General features: G+C 38.7%; 1 protein-coding gene across 2 annotated transcripts in view; it reads left to right on the top strand.

Moving 5' to 3' along the window:
- The window catches only part of LOC130930729 (latent-transforming growth factor beta-binding protein 2-like), a 309,203-nt gene that overhangs the window by 232,212 nt on the left and 55,292 nt on the right, over positions 1–21,699 (top strand). For both annotated transcript variants that reach the window (XM_057858789.1, XM_057858788.1), the window contains exons 30-31: positions 5,490–5,612; positions 10,565–10,693. In XM_057858789.1, the coding sequence (XP_057714772.1) occupies positions 5,490–5,612; positions 10,565–10,693 (252 nt within the window). The remainder of the gene's footprint in view (positions 1–5,489; positions 5,613–10,564; positions 10,694–21,699) is intronic.

Raw genomic sequence — 21,699 nt, 5'->3', positions numbered from 1 at the left:
CTAGTCTGTTAGTGAATGTAGCTAGCGGCCACCTGATGTAAACAGAGCATTTCAGGTGAAACTTCTTGTGAATGAATGCTTAAAACCCCGAATTCTTTATAGATATGGACGTAAAACAGTCTCAATTCATGGTTAAAGCAACAACAAAAAAAGTGCAGTAAGCATTTATTTTCCGTAAATATGTCGAAGTACAATGCTAGTCTGTTAGTGAATGTAGCTAGCGGCCACCTGATGTAAACAGCTTTTCAGGTGAAAATTCCTGTGAAGAAATGCGTAAATCCCCAAAGTCTTTATAGATATGGATGTAAAACAGTCTTGATTCTTGGTTAAAAGCATAAAAAAACACGTGCAGTAAGCATTTATTTTAGTAAATATATCAAAGTGCGATGCTAGTCTGTTAGTGAATGTAGCTAGCGGCCACCTGACGTAAACAGAGCTTTTCCAGTGAAAATTCCTGTGAATAAATGCCTAATACCCCAAAGTCTTTATAGATATGGATGTAAAACAGTCTCAATTCTTGGTTAAAAGCATTTTGAAAAACACGTGCAGTAAGCATTTATTTTAGTAAATATATCGAAGTACGATGCTATTCTGTTAGTGAATGTAGCTAGCGGCCGCCTGATGTAAACAGAGCATTTCAGGTGAAACTTCTTGTGAATGAATGCTTAAAACCCCGAATTCTTTATAGATATGGACGTAAAACAGTCTCAATTCATGGTTAAAGCAAAAAAAAAAAAGTGCAGTAAGCATTTATTTTCCGTAAATATGTCGAAGTACAATGCTAGTCTGTTAGTGAATGTAGCTAGCGGCCACCTGATGTAAACAGCTTTTCAGGTGAAAATTCCTGTGAAGAAATGCGTAAATCCCCAAAGTCTTTATAGATATGGATGTAAAACAGTCTTGATTCTTGGTTAAAAGCATAAAAAAACACGTGCAGTAAGCATTTATTTTAGTAAATATATCAAAGTGCGATGCTAGTCTGTTAGTGAATGTAGCTAGTGGCCACCTGATGTAAACAGAGCATTTCAGGTGAAACTTCTTGTGAATGAATGCTTAAAACCCCGAATTCTTTATAGATATGGATGTAAAACAGTATTGATCCTTGGTTAAAAGCATAAAAAAACACGTGCAGTAAGCATTTATTTTAGTAAATATATCAAAGTGCGATGCTAGTCTGTTAGTGAATGTAGCTAGCGGCCACCTGACGTAAACAGAGCTTTTCCAGTGAAAATTCCTGTGAATAAATGCCTAATACCCCAAAGTCTTTATAGATATGGATGTAAAACAGTCTCAATTCTTGGTTAAAAGCATTTTGAAAAACACGTGCAGTAAGCATTTATTTTATTAAATACATCGAAGTACGATGCTATTCTGTTAGTGAATGTAGCTAGCGGCCGCCTGATGTAAACAGAGCATTTCAGGTGAAACTTCTTGTGAATGAATGCTTAAAACCCCGAATTCTTTATAGATATGGACGTAAAACAGTCTCAATTCATGGTTAAAGCAAAAAAAAAAAAGTGCAGTAAGCATTTATTTTCCGTAAATATGTCGAAGTACAATGCTAGTCTGTTAGTGAATGTAGCTAGCGGCCACCTGATGTAAACAGCTTTTCAGGTGAAAATTCCTGTGAAGAAATGCGTAAATCCCCAAAGTCTTTATAGATATGGATGTAAAACAGTCTTGATTCTTGGTTAAAAGCATAAAAAAACACGTGCAGTAAGCATTTATTTTAGTAAATATATCAAAGTGCGATGCTAGTCTGTTAGTGAATGTAGCTAGTGGCCACCTGACGTAAACAGAGCTTTTCCAGTGAAAATTCCTGTGAATAAATGCCTAATACCCCAAAGTCTTTATAGATATGGATGTAAAACAGTCTCAATTCTTGGTTAAAAGCATTTTAAAAAACACGTGCAGTAAGCATTTATTTTAGTAAATATATCGAAGTACGATGCTATTCTGTTAGTGAATGTAGCTAGCGGCCGCCTGATGTAAACAGAGCATTTCAGGTGAAACTTCTTGTGAATGAATGCTTAAAACCCCGAATTCTTTATAGATATGGACGTAAAACAGTCTCAATTCATGGTTAAAGCAACAACAAAAAAAGTGCAGTAAGCATTTATTTTCCGTAAATATGTCGAAGTACAATGCTAGTCTGTTAATGAATGTAGCTAGCGGCCACCTGATGTAAACAGCTTTTCAGGTGAAAATTCCTGTGAAGAAATGCGTAAATCCCCAAAGTCTTTATAGATATGGATGTAAAACAGTCTTGATTCTTGGTTAAAAGCATAAAAAAACACGTGCAGTAAGCATTTATTTTAGTAAATATATCAAAGTGCGATGCTAGTCTGTTAGTGAATGTAGCTAGTGGCCACCTGATGTAAACAGAGCATTTCAAGGGAAACTTCTTGTGAATGAATGCTTAAAACCCCGAATTCTTTATAGATATGGATGTAAAACAGTCTCAATTCTTGGTTAAAAGAAAAAAAGTGCAGTAAGTATTTATTTTCTGTAAATATGTCTAAGTACAATGCTAGTCTGTTAGCGAATGTAGCCAACGGCCCCCTGATGTAAACAGAGCTTTTCCTTTGAAAGTCCTTGTGAACAAATGCTTAAATCCCTGAATTATTTATATATATGGCCGTAAAACAGTTTTGATTCTTGGTTAAAAGCAAGAACAAAAAAAACGAGCTGTCAGCATTTATTGTACGTAAATATGTTGAAGTACATGCTAGTCTGTCAGTGAATGTAGCTAGGCCGCCTGATGTAAACAGACCTTTTCTGTTGAAAATTCTTGTGAATAAATGCTTAAATCCCCAAATTCTTTATCGATATGGATGTAAAACAGTCTTGACTCTTGGTTAAAAGCAAAAAAAAAAAAAAAAAGAAGTGCAGTAAGCATTTATTTCACGTAAATATGTCTAAGTACAATGCTAGTCTGTTAGTGAATGTAGCTAACGGCCACCTGATGTAAACAGAGCTTTTCCGGTAAAAATTCTTGTGAATAAAAGCTTAAATCATCGAATTCTTTATAGATATGGAGGTAAAACGGTCTTGATTCTTGGTTAAAAGCAAAAAAACAAAAGTGCAGTAAGTATTCATTTTACATAAATATGTCGACGTACAATGCTAGTTTGTCAGTGAATGTAGCTAGCGGCCGCCTGATGAAAACAGAGCTTTTCCGGTGAAAATTCTTGTGAATAACTATTTAAATCCTCAAATTCTTTATAGATATGGACGTAAAACAGTCTCGATTCCTGGTTAAAAGCAAAAAAAAACGTGCGGTCACCATTTATTTTACGTAAATATGTCAAAGTACAATGCTAGTTTGTCAGTGAATGTAGCTAGCGGCCACCTGACATAAACAGAGCTTTTCCATCAAAAATTCTTGTGAATAAATGCTTGAATCCCCAAATTCTTCATAGATATGGACGTAAAACCTTCTCGATTCTTGGTTAAAAGCAAAAAAACGTCCAGTCAGCAATTTTTTTTTTTTACAAAAATATGTCGAAGTACAATGCTAGTCTGTTAGTGAATGTAGCTCGCGGCCGCCTGATGTAAACAGCTTTTCCCGTGAAAATTCTTGTGAAGAACTGCTTAAATCCCCAAATTCTTCACAGATATGGACGTAAAACACATCTCGATTCTTGGTTAAAAGCAAAAAAACTTGCGGTAAGCATTTATTTTACGTAAATATTGCGAACTATGATGCCAATGCCGTAGCAGCTAATTTCTCCTATTGATTTTTTTGCATTATAGCAATTACACTAAGTAATAATGAAGTCAGATGGGAGTGGTTTCAGTTTACCTGTAATCCTAATGTGTCTATAAATAAAAATAATGGACAGATGCTTACTTTTAGGATTCGCTGTGAAACACATTGCGTTCTTCTAAAGCCACGCATTTCTAGTTAGTTCTCAGACTCCAAGCAAGTGTGCTTAGGCCAACCTTTTTAATTGCCATCAATCTAACCACCGGTTTCAGTTTTATATTATTCCAGCCGCGCCCAGTGACCCACCGCTCACAGAGCTGGGTGAAATAATGCTGCTTTGTCATCCGTTATGGAGAACAAGCTTCTCTTTTCAGCAAAATTTGCTGTCAAAATAATTTAAAAGGATTTGAGTGGAATGTTAGAATTGAATCCCTGTTATTTCTGGTGTGTCTTGCCAATACAGTAAAGGCTGAAGCTAGATAAATGAAGCCTATGGGGATGGGCTGGCCCCATGGTTCAGGCGCTTGTATTTGCTAGTACAGCCCTGCGGTGATTTGAGAGATGAACTAGCTAAGGCTCACTCCTTGCCCAGGGAAATGTTCCCACCGAAGCTTCGGATGCTTGGTATGCGAGCCTACCAACCTTCGTCTGCTACTTTGGCTGCCTGCCATAACAATTCATGGACACTGATTATCTTATTAATCAGGCGTTGTCACATACAGTAGTTTCGTTTATTCATCTAAACAAACAAAGCCAGATGCCTGTTGAACACAGGCCTGATATGGTTGCTATTTTAGACCTTTACGTTTACTATGAAACTATACCATCTCATTTTCAAACCAATTAACTGAAAGGGGATCATTTCCCGCAGCATGCTAATGTACCACGCCAGAGTGCTGTTGATGTTGATGCATCAAGTTTGGAAAAGAAAAGCAATTCTACCTCACATCCCATCTCGAATCCTAGCTATACTGCACGAGTTATGCTGTAATGCTGCAATTATCCACTATTCTGCCTCTAATCAAGCATGTAGCATTCATTTTCAACATTTATGAGTCAGTGGGAGCACTGAGGTAGATATTTTACTTCTTTCCTTCCTGTTTGCCAGTTAACATTACAGGACTAAGACGTGTCTGGTGTTCGAAAAGAGGCTTGTTGATTGCAAAGATGTTGTAATATGTGTAAGAAGAACGAAGAAGAAGAAAGACGAAGTGTCAGCCACACAACAACAAAAACTTTAGGGGAAATTTTATCTGGCAAAATCCAACACTAAGAACAGACACATCATCTTGAAAGGCAATTTAAAATAAGAATAGAAAACAACAGGGTGAATAAGTGTACGGCATGCTAACGTTACATAACGCATAAACTAAGAACTGAGAATGTGCCTGGTATGTTAATGTAAGAGTTATTCCGTTTAACAATAACACAACGAATATGCTATAACAATTAGCTTTTTTTGTTTTCTTTATTTCAGTAAGAGTGATTTCCGCATTTTGGCAGTCCCTTACAAGTTTCTCGCTAACTTTCTTTCCGCTGCTCAGTTACCATTTTCGGCTGCATATTTCACTACTTGCAGCTTGTAATCTGCAGAATATGATTTTCTTTACAGTGCCATTTTGTTCAGCCCTTTTCAGTCGTTTTTATAAGTTACCGCCATTGTTGAAACTCAGGCCTTGAGCGACATCTTGCTGTTTAGTGTGAAAATAACATGAAATGATATGAATTGGTATGTAGCAAATCTTGATGCTCCTCTCTTTTCTCCTACTCTCTACCTTAGATGTGGACGAGTGTAGCAAAGACAACGTGTGCTCTCGGGGTCAATGCCTCAATACTGAAGGGACTTTCATGTGCTTATGTGAAGCTGGATTCAAGTACAGCGAGGACACTGCTGACTGCGAAGGTACGACAGGTCTATTAGAAGTTTAAAACATCTTGGACAGGCTAGTACAGACACAGGTGACAGTTGGCTGTGTTCACACAACAGATTGTCTTGATCCTTCAGATTTTTTTGTTTTGCTGTTCATATTGCAAAGAGATACACGCCTAGTAGTGTGACTGGAACACGTCTGTGAAATCAAACACATACGCACTGTAACACATCGTCACGCGTCGCAGTGTTTACGGAACTATGGCGAAGTCTCGATGCCAAAAAAAAATGGAATTGACCTGAAGTCTAAACGTAGCCTATATTAGCTTATATTGGCATAGCCTATATATACAGTGAGGAGCAGAAGTATTTGTAGCCCTTGTGATTTTGTTAAGTTTGTTAAGTTGTTAAGTTCACCCACTTAGAAAATCGGTAGAGGTCTGAAATTTCAATCATAGATCCATTTCCACCTATAGATAGATACATACATGATCTAAAAAAGTATTTGTACCCCTGAGAAAATCAGTGCTATTTAGTGCAGAAGCCTTTGTCTGCAATTACAGAGGTCAGACGCTTTCTGTAGTTCTTCATCAGGTTTTCACATGTGGAAACAGGGATTTTGGCCCAAGCTTCAGCTCCGTCCCAACATTTTCTATTGGATTGAGGTCTGGAGACTGGCCAGGCCACTCCAGAACCTTGATATGCTTTCTACGCAGCCACTCCTTGGTCATCTTGCCTGTGTGCTTCGGATCATTGTTATGATCCAGCCACAACTCATCTTCAAGTCTCTGACTGAGGGAAGGAGGTTGTGGCTCAAAATCTGACGAAACATTTCACCATTCATCCTTTGCTTTATACAGTACAGTCGTCCTGTCCCCTTTGCCGAAAAGCAGCCCCAAAGCATGAAGTTTCAACCTTCATACTTCACAGTAGCACTTGAGGTACACCATCAAAGATGCCTTCAGAAAATCCTTAATCCTTATCAGCTGGGTGGACAGATGCACCAACATCAGCGTCTTGAAGCAAGCAAATACTTCCACCATCACCGCCACCATTGCCCAAAACCAGCTGAAATGGACTGGTCATGTTGTCCGAATGCCTGACTCTCGCCTCCCAAAACAAGCCCTCTTCTTGCAGCTTGCTGTAGGGAAGGGGGCTCCTGGAGGCCAGAAGAAGAGGTTTAGGGACAACATAAAAACAAACCTAAAGAAGTGCCACATTGACGTAAAAGCCTGGGAAGACATTGCAGCCGACAGGTTGTCCTGGAGAAACATCGTCCGGGAGGGTGTTGCGTCGTACAACGCTGACCTCAACCGTGCTGAACAAGACAAACGCAGGCTCAGAAAGGAGAGAGCGACTTCCAAACAGGACCAACCGAAACCCACAACAACTACTTTCCTCTGCTTACACTGCAGCACAATAATTGAGTCCAGAATCGGCCTCTTTGCCCACCTGAAGACCCACGAGGACCAAGGGGGAGGACAGTCATACTCGACCACAAATGACCGCCGACTTCACAGTGGGGATGTGTACTTGGGATTGTACTCGTCCTTATTTTTTCTCCACACACACACACACAGTAAAGTTTGCAACAAATAGTTCTACTTTGGTCTTATCTGACCACACGACTTTCTCCCATGACCCCTCTGCATCATTTAGATCAGACATGTCCAAAGTCCGGCCCAGGGGCCAAATGCGGCCCGTGGTCAAATTTCGTCCGGCCCCCAGCCTCTGTCATAAAATCAATAACATCTGGCCCGCATACAGACTTAATAAATTGGTCAGCAGTACTGCAACCAGCATATGAAGTAGCTTACACACGAAATGCTGCTCCTCATTTACCCACTAAAAGGCAGCAGCACTTTAACCCTTTATTGCCAAATGTATCACATTTGATACACCTAAAATTTCATGATTTTCAGACTAATTTAGAATTTTGACATTTCATTTTGAAGAAAAAAAAATATGGATGCAAGTCAACACATGCATCTGCAAGTTCCATGAGAAAAAAACATGATTTAGCATGGGTTATAGACATTAGAGCGCTTATTACAAATATTCATTTTGACTTTTCTTTTCACAAATTTGAAAAAAAAAAGGTTTCATTAGGACCTTATTTTTTTCAAATTTTGAAATTTTGAAGGAAAAAAAAGGTTTCATTGGGACCTTATTTTTTCAAATTTTTGGATACTCTGATAATTGCTTCATGTTGCAGGTATTTAAGGGCTAAGCAACATTACTCGGTGTGACCCTCTACTTCCAATTTTCTAAAATGGCGACAATCAACAAAAAAAAGTTGACTGTGATGGCCGACGCTTCAAGGATGGATGGAAATTGGACAATTTCTTCACTAAAATATGCAACAACTGTGTCTTACCTCATTTGCGAAGAGACAGTCGCTGTTTTTAAAGATTTCGATGTAAGGCGATATTACCAAACAAGACACGCTGACGTGTATGACAAAATTACAGGGAAGATACGCAGCGAGAAATTGAAGCAACTTGAAGCTAGTTTAATTTCACAGCAGTAGTATTTCGCAAGAGCTGAGAGTCGAAAGAGAACGCCGCAAAGGCTAGTTGCGAGATTGTTGAAATTATTCATTAAAAAAAATAATAAAGCAAATGTGACACACTGAATGGCTTGCTAAATTTTGCTTAAATATATTGTTCGACGTAAAGGACGTCAGCCAAGCCAAGGTCGGCCCCCCACATTTTTACCACGCCAAATCTGGCCCCCTTTGCAAAAAGTTTGGACACCCCTGATTTAGATGGTACCTGACCTTCACATGTACTGGCTTCAACAGGGGAACCTTCTAAGCAATGCATGATTTTAAACCTTTACCCCGCAGTGTTCTACTGACAGTAGCCTTTGTGCATCCAGCTCTCTTCAGGTCATTGACCAGCTCCTGCCTTGTAGTTTTAGACTGAGTCCTCACTTTTCTCATCACGAGTGATGCCCCACGAGGAGATATTTTACATGGAGCCCTAGTCTGAGGTAGATTATCAGTCATGTTTAGCCTTTTCCATTTCCTAACAATTACTGCAACTGTTGATTTATTCTCAACAAGCTGCTTTCCAATTGTCCCATAGCCTTTTCCAGCTTTGTAGAGCTCAACAATTTTTTTTCTCTGGTGTCGTTCAAAAGCTCTCTGGTCTTGCCCATGGTAGCAGTTGGATTATGACTGACTGTGGTGCAGAGGTGACAATAATGAGCTCAAACGGGTGGTGGGTGGGTTGATACTCATGGGGTAAAGGTGAACTTTGTTTAAGGTAGACTGACAACTCTTTGAGTGTCATAATTATTGCTGATTCTCAGGGGTACAAATACTTACGAACCCCAAATTATTGAAAAATCATACAATGCGAGTTCCGGATTTTTTTTTTTTTTTTTTTTTTAGATTATGTCCCTATAAGTGGAAATGCATCTGATTGGAATTTAAGACCTCTACCTATTTTCTAAGTGGGTGTACTTGCAAAACACAATGAGTGCAAATACGTATGCTCCTCACTGTATACATTTTTTTTTTTTTTTTTACCAGACTTGGCTTGTATTTCATTTTAGTGTTTGTGCGCCAATGAATGAGTGGCAAGGTGCTTTAAGACAATTTATAAAACCCATAAAATTAGGGCTGTCAAAATTATCGCGTTAACGGGCGGTAATTATGTTTTAAAATTAATCACGTTAAAATATTTGACGCAATTAACGCACATGCCCCGCTCAAACAGATTCAAATGAGCGCATAGTGTCATGTGCACTTGTTACTTGTGTTTTTTGGTGTTTTTTCGCCCTCTGTTGGCGCATGGGTGCGACTGATTTTATGGGTTTAGGCACTGAGCACTGTGTAACTATTGACATCAACAATGGTGAGCTACGAGTTTGTTTTTTATTGAAAATTTTACTAATTTTATTAAAACGAAAACATTAAGAGGGGTTTTAATACAAAATTTCCATAACTTGTACTTACATTTATCTTTTAAGAGCTACAAGTCTTTCTATCCATGGATAGCTTTAACAGAATGTTAATGTTAATGCCATCTTGTTGATTTATTGTTATAATAAACAAATACAGTGCTTATGTACAGTATGTTGAATGTATATATCCGTCTTGTGTCTTTCCATTCCAACAATAATTTACAGAAAAATATGGCATATTTTATACATGGTTTGAATTGCGATTAATTACGATTAATCAATTTTTAAGCTGCGATTAACTTGATTAAAAATTTTAATCGTTTGACAGCCCTACATAAAATCCAAAACCCTGGGGTGATTGTTGTGATATTTTGACCAGATACATTTGGTGATTGCTCTTTTCAGACATGAAGCCACATTACAGTGAAGCCTGACGTAAGCCCCGTTGCCACAATTCTCTATTGGACTGAACAAAAATTCCATAAAGTCACTCTTAAAGAAAATCATCCCATAAGAGTGGAATCTTTTGACGCTGCCAAGCGTGGGTCACATTTCTATACATTTCTTATACTTTCGCCAGTTTTGGATATCCCGATTGTTCCGCTGCATTTAGAATCTAGCTTAGACCGCAAAGCACAGTTGACCATGACTGATTTTTGATCGTCATAATGAAGTGCCCAAGCGGTTCAGTGGCTTAAAAGAACGAAGGGTTCCTGGATGACATGACTGTAGGTCTGTAAGTGTATTCCCCTAAGGAGAAGAGTGAATGACCCCATTGTGAGCAGGAGCCGTTTCTCCCTCTGGAACGTCTCCCTTAAGCTCCTTCACAAGTTCTTTGGTTGCTGTGATAATATTGTTCTTGGCCATTCCTCTTCCCTGCTGTTTTTACGGAGGACAGCTACACCACAGGCTTCCTGGACGACTCCAGCTGCACAGCCACCACACTAGAAGCAGAGGAGCTAAGGGGATAGCTAGATGTGTGTGGCAGGGCTGAAAAGGGTCACGCGGTTGCATTTGTACCCCTGATCATGGCCTTTTCTGACCAACCGCTCTTTCCCTTTCACACTCTGCAGACCAGAATGAGTGCAAGGAGTTTGGAACTTCGGTGTGTGGTACCTGGCGCTGTGAGAATACCATCGGTTCGTACCGCTGCTTCATGGGCTGTCAGCCTGGCCTTGAGGGGGAAGACGCCACAGACTGCGGTTAGTGGTCAAACCACATGTAGTTAAAAGAGTAAAGGACACAATTTACCACATTTGAGAAAAGACAGGAGCCCTTCTGACTGAAGCAGAAGAGAAACATACACTACAATAGATCATCAATGTTGCACCCTTTTTTGTTTTGGATAACAAAAAAACTCATTTACACTTCATCAAAAGTTGTGAAGGGTGCAAAAAAATCCCTCCATAATCCAACCAGCACACATTCCATGGAAGAAACAGAGCCGAGGTGCAAGGGGTTGGACGGGTCAATCACTGGGGCAGAAGTGAAACTACTCCCCGGGGATTGATGAAGTCCACCCTGGGTATCTCAAGGCTTTGCATGTTGCAGGGCTGTCTTGTTTTGAATCCCCTGTGCAACATTGCGTGGTCATCAAGGGCAGTTCCTTTGGAATGGCAAACCGGGGTAGTGGTCCCTATCTTTTAAAGGGATCCTCGATCTTATAGACATGTAGGCTCTAATAAACCACAATTGTTCTCTTGTACTAAAATATGTTGTTAGGTTAACACTTTACAGTAAGGGTCCCTTAATTAACATTAGTTAATGCATTTTTTAAACTGTAACTCATGTTTAAGTAACATGACAAGAATTCATTTAATCCCTTATCTAACATTTATTAATATATTAATTAACATGAGTTAATGCATTAGTTAATACATTTTAAGACAATAACTAATGTTTAAGTAACATTACAATAATCGATATAACTGCTTATCTAACATTTATTAATATATTAATTAACATGAGTTAATTCATTAGTTAATATATTTTAAGACAATAACTAATGTTTAAGTAACATTACAATAATGATATAATTGCTTATCTAACATTAGTATATTAACATGAGTTAATGCATAAGTTAATACATTTTAAGACAATAACAAATTTTTAAGTAACATTACAATAATCGATATAATCGCTTATCCAACATTTATTAATATATTAATTAACATGAGTTAATGCATTCGTTAATGCATAACCAGGCAGTAACTAATAGTTTGGTCAAATTAAAAAATATGTATAGGCCTATATAGGGTTAGGGTTTAGGGTTAGGGTTTGTTAACTTAAGCGTTTATAATTTCTTAGTTAAGGGACACATGTGCTGCACTTTACAATAAGGGTCCAAAAAGCATTCAGTAATGGTTAATAAAGGTTGAGAGGGGGGAATGTAAGCATTTATAGTGTCTTAGTTAAGGGATACGTGTGCTACACTTTACAAAAAGGGTCCCTTAATTAACATTAGTTAATGCATTTTTTAAACTGTAACTCATGTTTAAGTAACATGACAATAATTCATTTAATCCCTTATCTAACATTTATTAATATATTAATTAACGTGAGTTAATGCATTAGTTAATACATTTTAAGACAATAACTAATGTTTAAGTAACATTACAATAATAGATATAATTGCTTATCTAACATTTATTAATATATTAATTAACATGAGTTAATGCATTAGTTAATACATTTTAAGACAATAACTAATGATTAAGTAACATTACAATAATGATATAATTGCTTATCTAACATTTAATAATATATTAATTAACATGAGTTAATGCATAAGTTAATATATTTTAAGACAAGAACAAATTTTTAAGTAACATTACAATAATCGGTATAATTGCTTATCTAACATTTATTAATATATTAATTAACATGAGTTAATGCATTAGTTAATGCATAACCAGGCAGTAACTAATAGTTTGGTAAAATTAAAAAATATGTATAGGCCTATATAGGGTTAGGGTTTAGGGTTAGGGTTTGTTAACTTAAGCGTTTATAATTTCTTAGTTAAGGGACACATGTGCTACACTTTACAATAAGGGTCCAAAAAGCATTCAGTAATGGTTAATAAAGGTTGAGAGGGGGGAATGTAAGCATTTATAGTGTCTTAGTTAAGGGATACGTGTGCTACACTTTACAAAAAGGGTCCCTTAATTAACATTAGTTAATGCATTTTTTAAACTGTAACTCATGTTTAAGTAACATGACAATAATTCATTTAATCCCTTATCTAACATTTATTAATATATTAATTAACATGAGTTAATGCATTAGTTAATACATTTTAAGACAATAACTAATGTTTAAGTAACATTTCAATAATCGATATAATTGCTTATCTAACATTTATTAATATATTAATTAATATGAGTTAATTCATTAGTTAATACATTTTAAGACAATAACTAATGTTTAAGTAAAATTACAATAATGATATAATTGCTTATCTAACATTTATAAATATATTAATTAACATGAGTTAATGCATAAGTTAATACATTTTAAGACAAGAACAAATTTTTAAGTAACATTACAATAATCTATATAATTGCTTATCTAACATTTATTAATATATTAATTAACATGAGTTAATGCATTAGTTAATGCATTCGTAAATGCATAACCAGGCAGTAACTAATAGTTTGGTAAAATTAAAAATATGTATAGGCCTATATAGAGTTAGGGTTTAGGGTTAGGGTTTGTTAACTTAAGCGTTTATAATTTCTTCGTTAAGGGACACATGTGCTACACTTTACAATAAGGGTCCAAAAAGCATTCAGTAATGGTTAATAAAGGTTGAGAGGGGGGAACGTAAGCATTTATAGTGTCTTAGTTAAGGGATACGTGTGCTACACTTTACAATAAGGGTCCAAAAAACATTCAGTAATGGCTAATTAAGGTTAAGTAATACTTAACGGACCTCATAAGTATTACTTAACCTTAATTAACCCACATGTGTCCCTTAACTAAAAAATCATAAATGCTAAGTTAACAAACCCTAACCCTATATAGGCCTTTATATTTTTTTAATAATACCAAACCATTAGTTACTGTCTGGTTATGCATTACCTAATCCATTAACTAATGCATTACCGAATGCAATAACTCATGTTAATTAATATATTAATAAACGTGAGATAAGCAACTATATTAATTATTGTAATGTTACTTAAACATTAGTTATTGTCTAAAAATGCATTAACTAATGTTAATTAACGGACCCTGATTGTAAAGTGTTACTGTTGTTAGAAACACATAATATGTTAAATCAATGGCAATATTTTATCATATTTAGAACATATTTTGACCAACAGTTGGCGCCGTGTTTTGTGGGCTCAGAGTGACAACGTAAACGGGACGTTTCCAATTGTGTATCGCTGCCTAAACTCGCGAAGTAAAATGCCACGATTTGCTGCTTTTGGATGAAATTTCCAGTCAAATGGAAACAAGGGGAGTGACGTGAGTCTCCACATATTTTCTATTGACAAGAAGAGGAGAAAGGTTTGGGAAAATGGCCGTAGACTGACAGTGAGACAGTCAACCTCAGCTGCCACCTGCTGTCAATACTGTTGTTGTCCAACATGCCTCTTAGCATGCATTGCAGCGCTACAGATGTAAATAGCAATCAAAATACATTTTCTGTGCTAATTATTTCTTCAGTTACTGTTCCAGTTGTGTCATTAATTGCTAGTTATGGTATTTGGTAACACTTTATTTAACAGTGGCACCATAAGACTGTCATAAGACCATCATAATTATGACATGACACTGTCATGAGCATTTATGAATGCTTATAACAGATGTCATTTCGTGTCTTCCAGCATATGATCTCACATTTGAATGGATGTAAAAGATCCGAGCTGGACATAAATGGAGTTAGTAACATAATTTTTTTTTTTTTCTAAACCGGTCCTGTTCAGCTGTTTGACACTGAGAATGGAAGTCTAAGGGCCCGGATAGTCTGAACAGTTTTAATGTTTCACATTGAGAGTCTGACATACTCCCATTGTGATCATTTAACATACCTCGTTTATTATAACAAAGCAGCGAACAGGACGGGGTTATGGGGGAACAGAAGAAAAGAAACACAAGAAAGAAAAGAAACACAAACAACAAGAAATACATTGAACGCCTAACTACACTAACTCTAATATGTTGGTGCTATCGTCAGCTAAAGGTATTTCCGGTTGACACCATGTGGGGGGCCTGTTGAAAAGAGGGTGAAGGAGGTGGGGGAGTCTATAAGCTAAGTGATAGAAAGGGGTAGAGTGTACACAAATAATCTCTGTGATCTAGAACCCAGTAATTATGTGAATCCCTTGTGAGTGTAAGCCCGTTGGCGACCGACCCTACGCCGCCCCATCGCCAATCCCGGCACCGGGACCCCCCGCCCGAGTGCGCCCAATCACATCCAGCCGCACGCGTGCCCCACTGGGCACGCAAAAGCCACGCAGACGAGCGGAGACGCCACGCGGGCGTCATCACAGGGCCACGGCTCCCACCCAGCCAGCCCGGGGAGGGAGGGTGTTGCCAGGGGGGGCAGCGCAGCCCATCCCTCCTCCCGCTGCCCAGCAAAGGAGCCCTCGCACCCCCCCCGGAATCCAGGGTGGTCCCCCGGGCCACCCGCGCTTCCATCTACCGGCCTTCAGGGATGGCAAGAGAGGACGCACCACCAACCCCACGCCCAACCCCGTCCGCGCACCCGGGCCACGAGCCACCGCAGCAGCCCCCCAGCCGGCACAGCATGCCACGGGGCCCCCAGCGGCCCACCAAGCCCAAGGCAGGGCAGGCTCCCCCGCCGTAGCAGGCAACATCCAGCCGATACACCGCCGCCCAGCCAGCGATCCACGGCGGAGCACAGCGCGGATACCCAGTTAGAGAAGAAGTTAGTGACATAATTTGCCGGATGACACTTCATGACATCTGTCATAAGCATTCTGTCAAATAAAGTGTTACCAAATACCGTAACAAGCAATTCATGAAACAACTGGAACAGTCACTGAATAAATAATTGGCACAGAAAATGAATTATTGTTATTTACATCTGTAGCACTACAATGCATGCTAGGAGGCATTTTCTGCCTAGCAACCCAAATAAATCAACAAATAAGCCACCCTGGACTATAAACCGCAGGATTTAAAATGAAGGAAAAAAGTAGCGGCTTATAGTCCGAAAATTACGTTACACATTTCTCTACATTTAATTATATTGCCTACTTAAAGTGCATGTGACACAAAAAAACATGTTTATTTCATAATACACGCGGTATTTTATGCTCCTGAATGATATGGACCGCTTGGATGTGTGTGGAAGCGATCGCTATATGTATTTAGTTTTTTGAATCCCGCACCATGAAAATGAGTGACTTCCGGCTTCGGTCTTGCATTGAGGAGGAGGGCGCTGTGACGTGTACGGGTGAAGGCGTCCTCTTTACTAAACAGCCGTACTGTTGTATGAGAAGGACTAAGGATTCAGCTGATTTTGCGGATTAATACGTTTATTTTTCGCATCACGCCAGCCAAACGGCTGCAGAAAAATCTTGCTGTAAGTGGGAGAGGCGTGTGAGCCTTTTTGGAGTTTCAAAAGGTTCCCATTCACCGTGGATATTTACTGTGGGACAATTGGACTTACGAGGAAGTGAGTAAACATCTTGTTTTGTATTATGTCAAATACGAATACAGCGATTACAAAGTAAACACTACAAACTTTCTTTAAATAAAGGACTACTTACGTTTGATCATTGATAGGCATGTAAAGCTCTCCTCATGCACATTAGCTGCACAACAACTGCAGTCGCCCTCCTCCGGGGAACGAGCTGTAAATTGCTCTTCGCCGGGCGGTTTGCCGATCCGCAAAGACAATCGACAAACCAGTCGTCATGTCAAATAATCCGGGCTAGTTATGTGTGATTTTCGGCTTCGAAGACTTTAAAACATCACTCGGTTCGGGTTAGCATGTCAACTAGCTGTCATGCCTCTTGGTTTGTTTACAATCTCCGAAGCCGGGGAAGGGAAATGACATATGTCCGATTTAGGTGTCATAAAATATCGTTCGGGAGGTGCGACAGTAAAGATGAAGTCGGCAGTTTTGACCATTATGGAGTAATTTTGCCATGTCGTCCTGAATAAGTGCATTTTTATGATTTCATATTCCATTTAGCACAAGACTGTTATTTGTCATGACCATGCCATTTATCTAGCAGTTGGGGAAAATACTTGGATAAAAAGAATATCCTGTAAAAATATTGAAGTAAAGAGACAGAAACAATGACATTTTGCAGATCTCTTCGTCGCGTTTTCCTCGTTGTGAATACCGGTAGTTCCCCCTCAATGGGCTGTATAGTAAAACCGATGAGCCCAGTCTCCCACTGACGTCATTCACCTGTTGGGGACGCATAAGCACTATAGTGGTAGGCGTGGCTAACCGGCAGCTTAAAAGACTAATTTCTCGTCATCTGCGCTTTGCTAAATTGTTGTATATAGTCGAATCGTCTCAAAATAATGATTCTAATTCACATAATAATGCTATTTAAGACTTTTTTTCTCCTGTCGTATGCTCTTTATATAACATAGGGTTAGGGTTACTATACTTTTAAAACACACATTTTTCACGGACAATATACTAAATAATAAACAGCAACACATAAAATGTAGGAAAACTTTTATTTATCTTTTTTTTTTTTTTTTTTTTTTTTTCAATCTCCGTTGTACACACAAAGTTGAAGCAACATCGTTTTACATATGTCTTTGTTATTTTGGTTTTTAACCTAGCGGGCGTGGCAGTGGATGATCATGTTTCAGTGCATTTCATTGGCTAAAGACATCTAATCCAATTAAACTAGTTGTCGGGTCTATCAAACATTTTTGGGGGGGGATACCGTTTACTTGTGTTCACCTTAACTCACTGCTGTAGTCACCGTTTTCTGTCTTTTTATGCAAAGACACATTTTTTACCAAGGTGACAGTACTTACACAGGTGACAGTGGGTGTTTTAAAGTTGCTCTCAAAACTGTGCAAAAAAAGAACAAAACTTTCATGAGAGGCAGTGGGTGATGTCAGTAGCTCAAAACAGTCTGGATTGTGTCTGAAGCAAAATAATTACGTATCATTTTGACTGCTTAGATGTCCACATACCTACTTTATCCTCCCTGTGGAACCAGGTTCCAGTTCACCTAGTTTAGCTGGCTGTGTTTGTGAATTTGCTACATCTGGGCCTATTAGCTGTCCAACTACAATAGACGCATCTCCATGACATCCAGAGTGCACTGTGACTTGTGTGTTTACTGGCAGAGACACCTTGGGTTTGTGATATTTGGGTTTCTTGCACAACCGTTAGATTTCCTAGCTTGTTCTTTATTCTCCAGCGTAGGATTCATCTGTTACTTTCAATGATAAAAACAAAGCGACTTATGAGGATTTTGAGGGATAAAAAGGGCCAAACATTTATCTCATCCTTAGATGGGATCCAAACAGTCATTGGAGAACGACAGGCGAAAAAAGGAAAGCAGGCTGAGAGCATTCGAATGGAATGATGCTGTCTGTGCACAGATGGAAGATGTCGGTTTTAATGGTGGCTAGTGTATGCATTCAGTGCGGCAATGCCGACTGATCCCAGGAAAACAACGACAAATACAGCTCATCCTATTCCTTGAGTTATTGAAATAATAAATTAGCTTGCATTAAATTTAGTTTTCGATTCATTCTGCACGTTTCGCTCGCTCAATCCAACTGGCTGTTGTGCGGTTTTCATGCCTCCCTTTCCTTAGATGGCGCCTCGCTCGGCCATTTATTAAAAATATTCACATTAGGTTCGTCCTTTTTGACATCACAACGGCTCTTGGGATATGTAGTCTTTTGTGCTGCTTTTGGTTTTAAAAAAGGGCAAAAAATGACAGAAATATGGAGGTAGACACATGGTCCATGCAGCGTTTTAATGCATATTTACGAGTGCAATAAAACTATAAAACTGAAATGACATTATCTCCCGTTTTACTCAGTCGATTGATTTCAAATAAAAACTGGTGTTGACATCAACTTCTGTACTTTCAAATGAGAGCAACCAGCGGCACGTGGGTGACGTATTTACAGTGTGACAAGGCTTCAAAGATGATATGCGTGAACGTGTCGCATACGACGGTGTTAAAGGGTTAATAAAACACTGGGAAGATTGATGGTCGTCACATTGGGTAAATGCACAGAAGACGTGCTGGGGTCCTCATTGTCGCGGACAGCAAGGTGGCTGATGGCTAGAAATCCGAGCAGTTACTGAACTCAACACGAGCAATACCTCATTCATCTGCACACAACCGATACCTTTTACCTACTGCTTCCTTCCGACTGCAACTCCACCCGACAACAGAAAAAAAAAGTGATATTGGCTAGGGCTGTCAAAATTAACACGTTAACGGGCGGTAAATAATTTTTTTAATCAATCACGTTAAAATATTTAACGCAGTTAACTCATGTGCGGAACGACCCACTCAAGCACTGCCGCGAACAGACTACAATGGCGCTGTTTGAAGTATATTGACAGCTAAGGGCAGAGACAAGCAAATGGAGTGGACGCAGGTGTTACCGGCACCCGCCAAGGGGGCCGCTGTTATTTTCAATGTGACCGGCATTGTCAGATTCAGCAGTGAGGAAGAAAGTGGTCGAGCGAGAGAGTAAAGAAAGTGTTCAGTTAACTCAGGCTCAAGTGCTGCGTCCCCCACATGCTTTTGTTTTGTTAATAAAAGTACCCACGAAAAGCCATCCAATGCCTCTCGGTGTTTATATGTACGCCGCCGTCTTCCTCAGGAGGAAATCGGACAAACCGAGCCAACCGATGACAACGAGCCAACATGAATCGCCAGTGCGATGGCACCAAGCAGGGCGAATTGGTAATGCAGGCATTTATTGGAGCCGCGCTATTTAATGCAATAAGCGGTGGCACCTCTTCCACAACTGTTATAACTATTGTGGCAAGCGACATGGGAAGGAATAACTGGAGATGATCTTTTTCTTAACACCATGTATTGTATTCAACGCAGAGAAGATATACCATTTGCAGCAACCACTGTGACTCATGGTTGCTCAAATTCTCATCATGCATTTGGGCTTTTAAGAACATTTAAGTCGCTACAGTATCATTCAGTGAAAGCACAACAAAAATAATATTCTTATATCACAAAAAGAAAAGCGCTCAATGCAAAGAGATCTGGCATTCCCAATCAAAATAGCTATGCAAAATACCGTAATTTCCCGAATATAAGGCGCACCCGTGTATAATGCGCACCCCAAATTTACTTGTAAAATCTAGGGGAAATTATTGTACCCGTTTATAACGCGCACCCTAATTTTAGAAGAAAACAGAGCTTGTGTACAGATACAGAAATGTCATTTTACTGACTGGTGAAACACAGCACAAGCATAGCACATTGGTAGTTCAAAACATTACCGTAAACTGACAATATTTACGGTAATAATATGATTTGACAACTTCTCCAACTTACCAGAATCTAGGAGAAAACAAAACAGATGTGACTTTTCTTTTAAAGGCTGCTGTATAACTTGCTCGTTTCCTCATGATGAATAAATGTTTCTTCCATGGATTGATACAGTAAAATGAAAGTGAGAACGTAAGTCGGAAATCCGTGAGAGCTCATAGCTGTCAACACGACAGTAACAAAAGGAACTATTGTTATTTGGGTTTGAGTTTCCCGAGGGACCGATATAGTTGACGGACACAGGAAGTGTGTGTCCTTACATTTGTTATGGTCCGAATTGCGGAGCTGCAATAAACGTCGACTCAAACGAGTTCAAGAAACTAAATTCTGTGCTTTATGAAGAGTGAAAAAAGCAGAATTTAACACAGACGAAATCATTCGGCCGATTAGAGTGAAGTATTACCGAAACAAAACGGTGACGTCACGTACCGTAACGGTCGGCAACGGGTCGCCGCATACGTTTCTTCAACACAACGTGGCCGTGTCAATGAAAAAAAAATCGGTTTATATATATGTAATACATATATATTTCTGTCTCCATCCATGTACCCGTTTATAATGCGCACCATGAGTTTACAAGTTGATTTTGGGGAAAAAAAGTGTGCGTTATATTCGGGAAATTACGGTAATACTCTATTCAAACATTAAGTTTAGCTCAACAAATACACTAGATGGCAATATTTAGTCACAATATATCAAAATTACTATAACTTGTACTCACATTTATCTTTTAAGAATTACAAGTCTTTCTATCCGTGGATCCCTTTCACAGAAAGAATGTTAATGTTAATGCCGTCTTGTGGATTTATTGTTATAATAAACAAATACAGTACTTATGTACAGTATGTTGAATGTATATCTTCGTCTTGTCATATCTTTCCATTCCAACAATAATTTACAGAAAAATATGGCATATTTTAGAGATGGTTTGAATTGCGATTAATTGCGATTAATTAATTTTTAAGCTGTGATTAACTCGATTGAAAATTTTAATCGTTTGACAGCCCTATTATTGGCTAATTTCTCGCGTCACACATGACGATCTCTCGCGGCACACACCAGTTGAAAAACACTGCTATAGAGTACACAGGGAACTTCGGAGGTTCAACTCTATAGACATTAGAGGAAAAAACACCATAAATTATGGCAGGCTTGTAACTGCATTTAAAATATGAGGATGTTTTCCTTGTACTTTTTCTCAGCCGTAGATGTTAGGGCGGAACACCACACCGATTCATAGTAAATCACTTGTGTCTACCCCTTCAATGCACTTTGGGTTGTTTCTCCATTGGGTACGATTATCACCCTTTTTCAGGATAAGTGTAGACTTCCCTGTTATCTTCCTCGTCCTAAAAAGCTTACTCCCTCCAGAGCAGGTTTCTCTGCTAGTAAAAATCATCATCAATCATTCCAGAGGAGGCCATAACGTGCCGTTTCTGCATGGGGCGTTGTTTTATTTTTGAAGGGACGGTAGTTGACTTTGGCTCTGTAAGCTCTCCTCTTTTAGACTTAGAAGTCATATTACAAAAAGGGGGAGAATATAGTATCTATTTTTTTTCTTGCAGTGACATGTTTAGCCACAACTGTGCTTCAAGGGGTCAGTCCGCCCTGTCTTGATGATATTGTCCACCGAGTCGTTTTAGACATGTTAAGCGGAACTATACATCAGTGTGTTTAAATTTAGCACTGTTTTTATAAATTCCCTTAAACTA

The sequence above is a fragment of the Corythoichthys intestinalis genome, chromosome 15 (assembly GCF_030265065.1).
Source record: "Corythoichthys intestinalis isolate RoL2023-P3 chromosome 15, ASM3026506v1, whole genome shotgun sequence".
Taxonomy (NCBI): Eukaryota; Metazoa; Chordata; class Actinopteri; order Syngnathiformes; family Syngnathidae; genus Corythoichthys; species Corythoichthys intestinalis.
This window is presented reverse-complemented; position numbering and strand designations above follow the sequence as displayed.